Genomic DNA, 14803 nt, shown 5'->3' with positions numbered 1-14803 from the left:
AGGAAATCTCTCAGCATGTGTTCTATTTGATCATTGATAGATGTTGCCCCAGATGTCACAACATCTCGGACAACACTTATCTTGCATGAGCATATTTAGGATTTAGGCATACTACATTGCATTCATACTGTGACATGGTGTGTTGCAACAATGTAGCATAATTTTCTGATGCTCTTACAATTCCTAGTTATCTTTGAAATCTTCACATCTATACATTTGAACTCAGTCACAACGAACTTGATGATTGGTCATTTGACTCTAACCAATGTGACAAGTCTCCTCAGAAAAATTGAAAAGTAAAAAGATGGGTCTGTGGTTAGAAGGAAAGATGGAAAAAGCTACCTAAAAGAGCCCAATGAAGGCTGTGCTTTTAGTGTGGGAGCTACCCCTTCTAAAATTACCACAGCAATAGGAGAAAATGGAAAAAGGCTACCTAGGGGAGTCCAATGAAGACCGTTCTCCTAGTGTGGGAGCTACCACTCCTATGTTCAGAAAATTGCTAAATCACCAAGTGTGAAGATAATCAAATTTTTTTGGGGAATTGTGAGTGCTGTCAGAGGATGTTGCCAACATTTGTGACAACACTCCATCTGTAAACATATCTCACATCTGCTTTCATGCTTCTATTTCTGTTACATTCTGTTTTAGGCATAATTAGCTCATGCATAAACTTATTTCCGTGAATATTGGTGTGCCACAAGGATATTGATAATTCGACAAAAGAAAATTCGATGAAAATCCAGATTGTGCGAACATCTAGAATTTATGTAATGCTCGATGTCTAGTGGAGCGAAAATTGATGTGGGTTACTGGTAATTTTGAATTAGTGTTGTGCGAAAATTTTGCTGAGCAATCGATGGTGGTAAAGGCTAATTTTTGCTGAGTTAAATTTTTTTTTACCGTTAGACTTACATGGAGTTACATTGTGCTTAATTGTGATTATTAGCCTCTCTACTCCACATTTACTTTACAATCTCTACTCTAGAAACCCTAAGCCATTGCTCCAGCACTTTCGCATTTCCTTCTGAAATTCTCTTTCTTTCTCTGTTTAAAACTTACAAATTACCATCTATGGCAGGCAAAGGTTTTGATCCCCTTGACATTCGGAGTGAAATGGGGCACACAGAAAATGTTGCTCCTAGTGATACAACATCTGCTACGACACCCACTGTCGAATCGTCCCTCCCATTGACGCTGACGACTGAAGATCCAGTCCCTTTGGAGGTAATTGCACCAGGCGAACCCGGAAATGCCTTCGATGTTGAGAATCCACCAATTATCCAAGTATTCAATCCTCTGCGTCAACCTGTTCGTCGATCCAAAAGACAGACTGGGTATAATTTTGACCTCACACCAGGGAAACGGTTTCGGTACAAGGGGCAATCATCCACTCGTCCATCGTTAATCGAACCTGCAGAGACTTCGGGAGATGATTCTGCTGATGGGGACTACGAATTGGTTGCTCGCAAGAAGCCTGCCCCTCTCGTTACTCTTGTCTCGTCATCCTCTTCCTTCGGCCAAGATGATGATGATGATGATCTCTCTAGGCCTGCACCCTCTCCAACACGACCCTCTCAGAATCCTGTTGATGGAAGTGAGGATGAAGTTTCGTTGGCCCAATTTATGGCCAACTTGAAAAATCAGAAGGGTAAGGCTCCATCTACCTCTACTGCTCCTCCAATCTCCACAAGTCCAACTTCATCAAGTCAGTCTATTGGTGAATCCGCTGATGACGCGGTTGCTGGTGGTGCCAGACAAGAAAATAACCAGGCTCCTATGGATGTCGCCCCAGATGTTGAGGACACGGAAGAAACCAATGATCTATCTGCCTATGATCTGGCCAATAGCTACAACAACATGTTTTACTCTGAGACGGCTTTCTCCAACTGTCACCTCTATGAAAATCGAGAGTTTGTCGCGGAACGCAATGTGAATTTGGGAGCATTCTCTAAGTACAATTTAATCGAGTTCTTAAAGTCTCGAAGTATGCTTTCCACATGCACATATGCTCTGTCCTACTGTCATAAGGTTGTCCTCGAATTTTATGCAAATTTATCTTTAAGCGTTGGCGATCCGGGATCGGAAAAGTTTGGACAAGTGTTTGTCCGCAACAGGGTGTACAAATTCACAGCCGATGTAATCAATGCACACTATGGTACACCTGTTGTTGCCGACGGGCCTCCTTCGGATTTAAGCGAAGTAATTTCTGTCCTCACTGGTGGAATGGTCAGCCAGTTTCCTCTACATCCCCACAAGGTCTCAGCTGCTACACTTACATCACTCTATTCGGTATTGCACAAGATTGCCATCCACAATTGGACTCCGACTACTAATACCACGGTTGTCACCAAGGCTCAGGCACTTGTTCTCTTTGCGGTTGGGAACGCAACCTTAAATTTTGGACGCCTGGTGTTCAACACAATTTTGCAGTATGTCAACGGAGGTTTGAAGTCATCCAAGCTCCCATTTCCATCTCTCATTTATGGAATCTTGGAGTCACAAGGGTTTATTAAGGACATAGTTGAACCTTTCTCCCTGGTCAGTGACTCCCTCAAGATTGCTCCTGCTCTACTGCAAGGCAAGAGGAAGGTTGATCTTCTGTGGAATGCCTCTGCTTCAGTACCCCCTGCCACTGGTTCTTCTCGGCCTACTGTCTCTCCACCGTCCCCTCATGCTATTGGTCATTCTCCACATACCACTTTTTCTACATCCACCTCTGGGTACTTGAAGATTCCAGTTGGTGCTGCTCAGGCTCACCTTGATCATGCCCGTCGAAATATTGCTCAGGCCAAGGAAGATTTGGCCTACTATGAGATGTTGGCCACTACTATTGAGGTTCTGTTGACTATAGATGTCTTTCATGGACAAAAAGGGGGAGAAGATTATGCTGGACCTTCTGGCACTAAGGATGATAGTGAAGATGATGATAGTGATGATGAGGAGGATGATGAATGACTGCATGGATGCTTTTGATCTTCACTATACTCTTTTGTTCTTGATTTTAACTGTTTTTGCTCTTATAAGTGTTCGTACTAGTGTTTATGCCTTTACTATATGCGTGCATCTGCTTCTCATGTTGTTTTTGGAAATATCAAAAGTTTGTGCAGGTGTACTGGCTTTAACAACACCTCGGCTAACAGTATCTTATTCAGGGGGAGACAAACATTCTTAAACTCAGGGGGAGTTAAAGTGAATTAATAATGATAAATGTTTTTAATCTCATTTTGTCCACGAAAGGCAAAAAGGAGGAGATTGAAGGGAAATAATGTTTTCCAAGTTTTCGCTTAATATAGTTAATTATTTTCCCAATATATTTTCCTCATTGTTTTGATTGAGTAAATATTTGATTTGATTTTGCCTTCCTAGAAAAATGAAATATTAAAAGATTTAGTAAATTGATAAGATATGATTTTAAATGTTTAAAAAGAGTTTATTCCTAATAAAACTCTTACTTTCCTTCATTAATAGGTTTCCTTATGAGATAAGGCGCTCATCTATAAGAAGGAAAACCAAGGAAGTTGGAGGCGGCCGTCTTCTACTCAAAGTTATACGCATACTTTGCACGACTAAAGTTCAGAGAAAATCACTATCAACACTGATCCTTTGAAGACTGCCGATACCAAGTGTTGCCTTGAATGTTGGGAGCATCTGAAGACAACATCTGTGCAGACGTTGGCTGAAGATTGTTTCGCTTGGAACTATTGCTTGGGAACACGTTTTTGCTTTCTTGTTTTGTTTTATTCTGGTTATTTGTTTTAGAAAGCATTTATTTTTCTCAACTTGTTGAGGAAATTGATTTTCGTGGAATCACTAGTGTTAGGTCTTTGTGTAAACAGTGTGATTTTCTAGTGATTAATTTTTTCCAAAAGGCACCGCACAAGTATTTATACTTGTGCATATTTAATCTTGTCCATTTATTTATTTAAAGCGAATTTGTGTTATAAAAGTTAATTTTCTGCTGCGTGTAGATGCTGTCCGAGATGTTGTAACATCTGGCACAACATCTAATTCTGACAAAACACGAATTCACTGTTTTACATCATATTCTGATATTTTCATTATTTTCGATATCCGTCGGACGAAATAATCCTTACAAATTGTACCACGAAGGTAACGAAATATGTGTTTTACACCATTCCTATGTCTTCGGGTTGGACATGAGTTATATCTAGCTAAAAGGTTAACAAAAAATGATATATCTGGACGAGTATAATTTGTGAGATATCATAATGCACCAATCGCACTTAGATATGGTGCTTCTGGACCAACGATTTTTTCTCTATTTTCAAATGGTCGAAAAGGATCTTTGTTAGCATCAAGTGGTCGAACAAAGTTGGTGATGCTAATGGGTGTGCCTTGTCCATGTAAAAGCACTTTAATATTTTTTCTGTATATGATGATTGATGAACAAATATTCCCTCTTGAAAATGTTCAATTTGAAAATTTTGTCTTTCTTAAATATTTCATCTCAAACTCATTTTTCAAGTAATGGGCATTTTTAGTAAGCTCTTTTGGAGTGCCAATAAGATTTAGATCATCAACATATACTGCACAATTGCAAAACCCTCATATGTTCTTTTTATAAAAGCACATGGACAAATATCATTATTTTTGTATCTTTCCTTTAACAAATATTCACTAAGACAATTATACCACATGCGACCAGATTGTTTTAATTCATACAAAGATTTATGTAGTTTTATTGATAACATAACCTTGAGTGCTTCAACATTTTCTTTCGATAGTTTGAATCCTTCATGGATTTTCATATATATATATATATATATATATATATATATATATATATATATATATATATATATATATATATATTCACTATCAAGTGAACCATAAAGATAAGCAGTTATCACATCCATAAGTCGCATATCAAAACTTTCTGGTACTGCTAAACGGATTAGGAATTGAAAATTAGTGGCATCCATCACAAATTAATATGTTTTCTCATAATCAATTACAGGTCTCTGCGAGAAACCTTGGGCTACGAGTCGGGCCTTGTATCTTACAATTTCACCATTTTCATTCCTCTTTCGTACAAAAAATCATCTGTATCCTATTGGGATTACATTTTCAGGTGTTCGTACTACAGGCCCAAACACTTTATGTTTTTCTAGTAAGTCTAATTCAGTCTGTATGACATTTTTCCCTTTTCGCCAATCATCTCTTTGTTGACAATCATTAACGGATTGTGGTTCTAGGTCTTCATTATGTATGATGTCAAATGAGACATTTAGGACAGAGACATTGTCAACAATTGTGTTATTTCGATCCCAAAATTTTCGAGATGATATATAATTTGTTGAAATATCATTATTTTCATGTGAATTTGATTTTTCAGGAATAATATTATCCAAGTTTAGTTCATTGATTTCTCTTATTATATCATCCAAGATTGCTTCTTCGGGAGCTTTTGAATTTTCTTTCTCTTGTACCTTTATTTTTCGAGGTACAATATCATTGGAACCAATTGGTCGACCACACTTCTGGCGTATTTTAGATTTATTTGCGGGTTGAATGGTAACTGGTCCTATGGGGACATCAATTTTTTACAGGAGCATTCTCTGCATGTATATGTAACTTTGTCACATTCTTTGTATTAACAAAGGCATTGGGTAATTGATTTGTAATTCTTTGCAAGTGAATGATTATTTCAATTTCTTGCTCACATTGTTTATTTCGGAGATCATAATGAGATAGTGTTTTCTCATTCCAACAAACCTTTTGTTGTTCTTCAGGATACAACTTTATTTACCATAGATTTGGAAATTCAAACTCATCGAAATGGCAATCTGCAAATCTCGCAGTAAAAAATTCTCCAATTGAAGGTTCTAAATATCTTAATAGATGGTGAATCATATGCCACATAAATCCCAATTCTACGTTGTGGGCCCATTTTGGTTCGTTGTGTAGGTGAGATATGGATTTGTACTACACAACCAAATAATCGAAGGTGAGAAACATCAGTCTCTCGACCATAAGCAAGTTGTAAAGGTGAGTATTGGTGATAATAATTGGCCTTATACGAATCAATGATGCATCATATATTATGGCGTGGCCCCACCCAGATGATGAAAGTTTTGTTCTCATCAGTAATGTTCTAGCAATTAATTGCAAAAGCTTGATAAATGACTATGCTAAGCCATTTTGTGTATGAACATGGGGAACCGAATGCTCAACTGAAATCCCTATTGACATACAATAGTCATTAAATTTCTAGGATTTAAATTCGGTAGCATTATCAAGACGAATTGTCTTGATTGAATGATCTGGAAATTGAGCTCGTAATTTAATAATTTGTGCAAGTAATCTAGCAAAACATATATTTCGAGTTGAAAGCAGACTAACATGTGACCATCTAGTAGACGCATCAATCAATATTAGGAAATATCGAAATGGTCCACAAGGTAGGTGTATAGGCCCACAAATATCCTCATGAATTCTCTCCAAGAAGGTTGGGATTTCAGCATCAAATTTTGTAGGGGAATTTCTTAAAATTAGTTTGTCATGTGAACAAGCTACACATGGATGGTCATTGTGTAAAAGAATCTTCTGGTTCTTTAGAAGGTGTCCATGTGAGTTAATCATAATTTTTCGCATCATTGTTGCCCCAGGGTGACCAAGTCGATCATGCCATAATTTGAAGCTTTGTTGGTCAACAAACTTATGGTTTGTGACAATGTTTGCTTCAAATGTTTTATTGTTGTAAAATACATTCCAGAAGGGAGTGCACATGATTTTTCTTTTGTCTGCTTCTAGCAAGATATAATATATGTTATGCAAAGTTATTCAAAAGTATTTTCATTTAATGTTTCAATATGGTATCTATTTCGGCGGATATCTTTAAAGCTAAGCAAATTTATACTGGATTTGCTAGCATATATAGAATTTTCAGTATATAGGCTTGTATCATTTGGTAAAATGACTTTTTCCTTTCCATAACCTTCAATAATTTTTGATACACCCGATATTATTGTAACATTATTTTCAGCTAATGTTAACTCCAAAAAATACCTTTAATTTTGAATAATGGTATGCATTATACCACTATCCGCTAAGCATTCATCATAACATATAGTCATTAATCTAAAACAAAATATAACTCAGTAAGCTAAATTTGATAAATAATATGTAATACTTTCAAAGGAAATATTTTATTGAATAATAATAAAAACATTTATTGAATAAAAAAATAAACCTTCACGACAAATCATAAACATGAACTGAACATTAAAATAAAAACGAGACCACAATAACCTAAGAAACAATAGAAATTCAAAGTAGAAGTAAGACCAATAAAAATTATTATTTATTGTTTTCTAACACACCACCACCAATCAAATTATCTATATTTCCATCTTCATAAGAGAAGAAATCAGAGACGTCCAAGTGAGTTATGTCAATTGGATCATTATTGTCCACAAAATTTATCTCTATTTTTCCATTTTCCTTTATTGAGTTTTGGTAGAGATCCACAAGATGTTTTGACGTACAACATGTATGAGACCAATGTCCTTCCATTCCACATCTATAACATTTTTCTTCATACACTTTCGAACTTTTCTCCTTTGCTTCTTCATTTATTGGAATTCCACTGCTGGTGGCTTGTTTTATGTTTCTTTCCATTTTGTTGTTGATAGTATTTTCTTTGGCCACGCCCACGTCCACGTTGACTTTCATTGTTATGATTTTGAGTGGAATTATCATTTGCTTCAAGAAATGCAATTTCATATTCTTCAGGAAATGTAATTTCATTTGCTTCAGGAAATAGTGTGGATCCAGTTGGGCGCATTTGGTGATTTTTCATGAGTAGCTCATTGTTTTGTTCAGCAACTAGTAAGCACGAGATGAGTTCAGAGTACCTTTGAAATCCACGTTCACGATATTGTTGTTGTAGGAGCACATTTGATGCATGAAAAGTGGATAATGTCTTTTCTAACATGTCTTGATCAGCAACTTTCTCTCCACAAAGTATCAGTGTGGAACTAGTCTTGAATAATGCAGAGTTATAATCACTTACGGACTTAAAATCTTGTAACTGTAGATGCATCCATTCATATCGGACTCTTGGGAGAACTACAGTTCTCTGATGGTCATATTTTTCTTTTAGATTTTTCCAAAGCTCTCATGACTCTTTCACAGTGAGATATTTGACTTTCAACCCATCATTGAGGTGATGACAAAGAAAAATATGTGCCTTTGCACGGTCTTGCTGGGACATTTCATTTCCTTCTTTGATTGTTTTTCCTAAATTCATAGAGACAAGGTCGACCTCGGAATCCAAAATCCATGATAAATAATTTTTTCCAGTCAAGTCATATGCTTCAAATTCAATTTTGGTGATGTTCGTCATTGCAATTAAAAAAATTATATAAGTATAATTATGACATATATACAGTAAAATTGTATTACTATAATTAAAAATAAATATTATAACAAATTATGCAAGGATAACACATGCTACCATTTTTAAATTGCAATTTTGAAATTTTGTTATTCTATTTGTTAAACTCACATCAATGAACATAAATAATTAATTTATTTATTTAGCCATTATCTAGTCTTTATTTGTGCATAGAAAATATAAATAAAAATGATATTATGCATGTAGTCTATCAAATTTGATGTACATGGAGATGTGTTCAATTACATGTTTATAATTTTTTACGTCATGTTAAGCTATGGTGGAGTATGATCAGAAAACAAAATAAATAATTAATGAAGAGTCTATCGAATTTGATGTACATAGAGATGTGTTAAAAACATGTTATAATTTAGGATCGGAAATAAAAATAAATAATTAATGAAGATTAATTTTGAATTTTTTATTCTTACGTGACTATTTTTATTATTCCTTTTTTTATGGAAAAAGAAAAACTCTAAACTTCAATACATACGACAATAATAATGGGTGGGTGGGTGGGTGGGTACGTACGCCTCGGATCATACAAAAGATTACTGAAAAATACAGAGCAGGAACCTTAAAAGGCCTTATTATGTATCTATGTCAAATCGAATTCCGACAAATAAATTATCTTGTTCGTCAAGTAAGCTATTAATATAGGAATAAATCAATTTCAAAATTAAGAAAAGACATATAAAAAAATATAAAAAATTGTTTTGTCTAATTAATATCAATTATAGTATTGTGATTGACTCAAAATTTGTCATAAATCTAATCAAATACTTGTATTCATACAATATTTTAACGACCAGTTCAATTAAATAGTGAAATCAGTTCAGCTGACGAGAGCCAACTGATTTCACCGAACCAGTTCAAGATCAGTTTAACAAAATATATCAAAACATCAGTTAGGAATCAAACAATTTACAGAACACGACAAACTTATTCAATGGAATCCAGTTGTACGCACTGAGGAAAAGCTTTTGTTTAGTCAAAGGACAATAATAGACGTTGCAGCAGTGCTTAAAGCCAAAACGTTCCAAAATGGCTGTCGGAAAGTACAAGACAAATATCGAGTAACAGATTCAAACTGCAATGTTCATATTTGATGATTCTTGGTGTACGGTAACATAGCCTCTATAAATTTACGATCAAGACCCTCAAAAAACAAGAAATGTGTGAAGATCAAAAGAGAAAAAGGGCATGCCAACTGCTTAGTATAGAAGCAAAATTCTCAGTGTGTCAGAACACTTTCTTATTGTATTCATAGTTCATTTCTCACAGATAATCATTCACATATACAGAAAATTGAGCGTAATGATAAGTTGAGCGAGTCTTGCACAAAGACGTAAAACTTGTGTATATAGTCTTTGACACATAGACGTTAAACAAGTCTTGGCTGGAAGGTGTTGCCTTCAGTTTAGGCTAGGAGTTCAGTTAGGCAGTAGGATAAGTCCTAAGCTGAGCGAGTTTGTATAAAGTGTTGTATAAATCAAATTCTTCTAGTAGAACCTACCCGAGGTGATAGAAGCACTACAAGAAATTTCAGAATCAACAACACACATACGACAATGATTTTAACTAAAACCGTTGTCGTAGATAATTTTTTAAGTCAAAGACAACGGTTTTTATAAAACCGTTGTCTTTTGGGGGTTAAAGACAACGGTTCTGTAAAACCGTTGTCTTTGAGCGTTTATGACAACGGTTTCATGAATCGTTGTCTATTAGCGTGTTTTTTAGGACAATCGACGATTAGCGTGAGTTTAAACAAAACACAACAGTATTTAGCGACGGGTTTGCTACATAGAGTATCTGTCGCTAATTTAACATTAACGATGAGTTAATTACAACCGTCGCTCGGATTAAAATAACATTGTCGCTAATTTCAAATTAACGACGGTTTTACTATAAATATCGCAAAAATGAGCGACAGTTTTAGTAAACTCGTCGCTGATTTAAAAAATTCGACAATTTTGAAAATACCGCCTAAAATTCGCTCCATTTTCTTCCACCACTCTCTATAAATACCAGTAAATTCGCTCCATTTTCTTCCACCCACTTCACAACACATAAAATTTTTCTCTCTTACACAATTTTACAGATTCACAACACTTAAAATTTTATCTCTACATGATTTTACCACTTCACAACAATTAAATTTTTTATCTGTTATACGATTTTATCACTTCACAACACTTAAATTTTTTATCTATTTAATCAATTCCAACATAGATTTATTAAATTATTAAAATTATTTTTTTATTTTACCTAAAATATTAGCGACGAAATTCATGCATAAACCGTCGCACAATAGCGACGGTGTTTTACGTCCGTCGCTAATGTTAGCGACGGGTTTGATAAACCGTCTCTAAATTTCGCGACAGTTATATAAAAACTGTTGCTAAACAGCGACGGTTTTCAAAATCCGTTGCGTGCTTTAACAACAGTTTTAAAAAGGCTACGACAACGGTTTTTAACCATTGTCGTAGGGTATTTTTCTTGTAGTGAAGGGGTGGCGTAGGGGCATTTGAAGTCTCCGAACACTCATAAACATATCTTGTGTTATTAACTGTATAACTATTGTTTTAAAACTGATTTGAACAGTTTGAGCCGTTATCTGTTCAGTTCTCACAATAACTGAACTGATATATACAAGAACTGATCCCTCTTATATCAATTAATCAGTTACGCAAGTTAAAAGCTTTAAACTGGTTAGATTTTCTTAACGAGGGATTATTTCAAGTATTTTCAGCTTGGTTTAAAACCAAACTCGATCTAATTTATCTGCGTTATATTCTTAGAACACGAAATATTACAGCTCATTAAGAATATTGTGTTTGAATCACCTTCAAAGGTGCCCGAAGCAATCCATTACTTTTAGAATTATAAATTTTTTTACCAACTTATTGTACCAATATTTAGTAAGTACAGACGATTTAACTTTAATAATAAAAATAATAATAATAATAATAATAATAATAATAATAATATAAGATATTATAATAAATTGGTTATTTAATTTTATGAAGAATAGTTGGCTAATTTAATTAGTAGTGTGTTTAAAAGAAAGTGTGGTTTCTTCTGAGATGTTATATCCATAAGGCAAATCGATCTTGTCTATAACTGAAGTGAAAAGTAGTATTTTGACATAAAAATAATAATTTTTATAATTCTGATCGGATAGGAGATTCATCTCACAAAATTGAGTCGTAAGACGATCTCATAAGAATTTTTGTGATAATTGAATTATGTTTGATTTGATTAAGCATATAAGTTTTGGTTGATTTATCTATATAAAAACTAATAACTAAATAAATTTGTCACTCCAATTATGTAACGGGGATTTATAACCGAATTAAAGATCGACAATAATTTCGGTCTATAATTTGATACCGAAGTTAGTAATATCGGTCGTTAAATTTATTTTCGTTTCGTTTCATTATTTAATATTAATTTTGTGGCGCGATTTTTATTCTAGTCACAAATTGGAGATCAAATTTTTATTTATGACTCTAATTTGAGACCGATGTATTGTATCGATCTCTGATTTGAGACTGAAATATGAAAATGGTCTCTAATAAAAACTATTTTTTAAAAAATTTCCCCTAGTATTCCTCTGCCATTGCTCCAGTAATCTCTCCAAACCCAAAAAACTTGCGCTTTCAACTCTTCCAACACTATCGGTGCTTGTCGGCCGCCAACTATCGTCGTCGACTATAACAATATCATCCATAGCTCTTCCATTCTCTGATTAGACAAAAAAAACAATATTTTTTTTCACTAGGCGGGTCGGGTAGAATATCGGCTTCACAAATTGGTTCATTAGACAGTCTCATAAGAATTTTGTAAATTAATTTTAATATTGAAAGGAATATGTTATTCATTAACTATTTTACTATATTGATAAAATCAATTTAGAGTTTTGTATTTCTAGATTATGAGATTTGATTTAATTTATCTCTAAATATTATAGGATTTTGTTTTTAATTTGGTATTTATATATGATATCTTTGATTAAAAGAGTTTTATTACTAATGATATTATATATATAGCTTTGGCGGCCGCACAAGTTGTTTTTTGTAGAGAAGAAAAATGAAGTGCTGAACGCTTTTGAGCTGAAGAATTTTGGTGATAAATTCATCGCTTTGCTGTGTTGATGATCCTTGTTGAAGACACTCGAAGGACAACACTCGTGTGTTGCTCGAAGAGTTTTCCGGCGGTTTATGTTTTAAACGACACAATATTTGCATCTATGATTTTATTTGGTTTATTTGATATTCAATTTATTTTTTTGGGTTGTCAAGAAATATAGTTTTTATACGTGTCATTAGTATTGAGTTTTGTAAGCGATTTACAAATTTCTAGTGATAATTTTGTCCTGAAGCATTATACAAATCTTATTCTGGTTAATAAAGTTTATGTGTGTGATAAATAATACATTCCGCTGCATGTTGTGAACGGTGTTGACAACACGACACACAACACCAAAATCTGATATACTCAAATTTATTGTTTTTGCACATTTATGTTGAAAACATTCCTTACAATATTTTCTTATATTTAATAAAAAAAAGTATAAAATACATTATATGTTTATATTAATATTTTTAAAAATAATTTGAGTATATATTAGGTATTTTATAGTAAAGAAAGAAACATGAAGTGCATTTTAAAAATGGATTGTAAATAACACTCCTTTAAATATTTGAATTTACCTTATCATTTCATTTAATTTCTTTTGGATTTTATTTTATTTTTATATATTTAATTTTTTATAATCCTCAAAATGTTAAATAAATTATAAATTTTTTATATAATATTAAGTGTTCAAATTTTAAGTGAATTACATACTCATGAATATTTTATATATAGAATGTACATACATAGTTGATATTATTATTATTATTATTATTATTATTTTATTAGAATTTTAGTATAAATATTTTTTATATTTGAATTCAAAATTTTCATCTAATAAATTATTTTTAGTTTTTTGAAAATTATTGATATTGTTGTTATTTGAAGAATCACGACTGAATTGAAATCAATTCAATTGCTCTAACGTCGAATTTTGGATCTTAATGTTGAAGATGCAAGATCTCACAATGACCTACGACCAACAAATTCGATATGGAATGCAAGAAACAAATACACCGATATAACGTGGTTCGACAATTGTCTACTCCACAGACAAACAGCACCCTTCAATCTTTATTAACCACATATCAACAAGATGGAGTTCTCCAGATTACAGGATGAAGCACAAGCTAAATCACTTGTTTATTATGTAATAAAACCAGAGAGAAAATCTCTGGTATTAGTGTTAAGAATAGAAGAAGAAGTAACCAATAATGAAATCAATCCATCTACAAGAAAAAAAGCATCTCGAATGTGATTCCATGCACGTGGGATTATCTGTTAACTCTCCCACCAACCGCTTCGTTCTTTCTGTTATTCTGTCAACCACCCTCGTGCCACTGAACCAGCTCCACCATACACCAGACTTTATGAGCTTGAGTCAATGCTTTGAGACAATATATCCACAATTCTCCACCTTGTCTCAAGATTGATCTGAGTGCTACTTGTCACTTTGTGTCTTTACTCTAAGGACCTTTCAGTTCTTCAACATTGATTAACTCTAAGCAATGCTGAAGCTTCTCTGTTGTGATTGGTTTTGTTAACATATCTGCTGCATTGTCATCAGTCTTTACCTTTTCTAGCTCGATTTCTCCCTTCCCAACTATTTCCCTTACAAAATGCAATTTCACATCCACATGTTTAGTTCTCTCATGAAACACTTGGTTCTTTGTTAAGTGAATTGCACTTTGACTATCACATAGTAGTTTTAATGTTGCATCTTGAACTTCTAGTTCAGCAACTAAACCACGCAACCACAGAGCCTCTTTAACTCCTTCTGTAATTGCAATATACTCGGCCTCTGTATTTGACAATGCCACCACTGGTTTAAGACATGCTTTCCAGCTAATTGTTGTCCCGAACATAGTAAAAACATATCCAGTGGTAGACTTCCTTGTGTCAATGCACCCTGCAAAATCAGAATCCACAAAACCACTCAGCGCTTCGGTTATTTCATTTTCTCCACCATAGGCCAAACTATACCTCATTGTACCCTTGAGGTATCTCATCACCCATTTGAGAGCTTCCCAATGAGTTTTCCCTGGATTTCCCATGAACCTACTCACCATACTTACAGCATGTGCCAAATCAAGCCTTGTACATATCATTACATACATTAATGATCCTACAGCACTTGCATAAGGCACCTTAGACATATAGTTTCTTTCTTCACTTGTTTCTGGTTTCTGTGATGTATTGAGTTTGAAGTGTTGTGCTAAGGGTGTTAGCACACATTTTGAGTCTGTC

At 34.0% G+C, this 14803-nt stretch overlaps 1 protein-coding gene across 1 annotated transcript; it reads right to left on the bottom strand.

Annotated features, from left to right (window-relative positions):
• Positions 1-7591: 7591 nt before the first annotated feature.
• On the bottom strand, positions 7592-8368 carry LOC140835313 (uncharacterized). Its single transcript, XM_073200804.1, has 2 exons — positions 8156-8368; positions 7592-8053 (listed from the first exon to the last, which is right to left on the bottom strand). Exons 1-2 carry the CDS (start codon positions 8366-8368, stop codon positions 7592-7594), a joined length of 675 nt encoding a protein of 224 aa, XP_073056905.1.
• Between the last annotated feature and the right edge of the window lie 6435 nt (positions 8369-14803).

Source organism: Primulina eburnea, chromosome 6 (assembly GCF_022965805.1).
Source record: "Primulina eburnea isolate SZY01 chromosome 6, ASM2296580v1, whole genome shotgun sequence".
In the NCBI taxonomy this organism is placed as follows: Eukaryota; Viridiplantae; Streptophyta; class Magnoliopsida; order Lamiales; family Gesneriaceae; genus Primulina; species Primulina eburnea.
Note: the sequence above shows the minus strand (reverse complement) of the source record. Positions and strands in the feature narration are given on the sequence as shown.

Coding starts and splice junctions, on each gene's coding strand:
- LOC140835313 (XM_073200804.1), bottom strand. CDS start 8,368: ATGACGAACATCACCAAAATTGAATTTGAAGCATATGACTTGACTGGA. Junction 8,054..8,155: donor TGAAAGTCAAATATCTCACT/GTGAAAGAGTCA, acceptor ATGCATCTACAG/TTACAAGATTTTAAGTCCGT.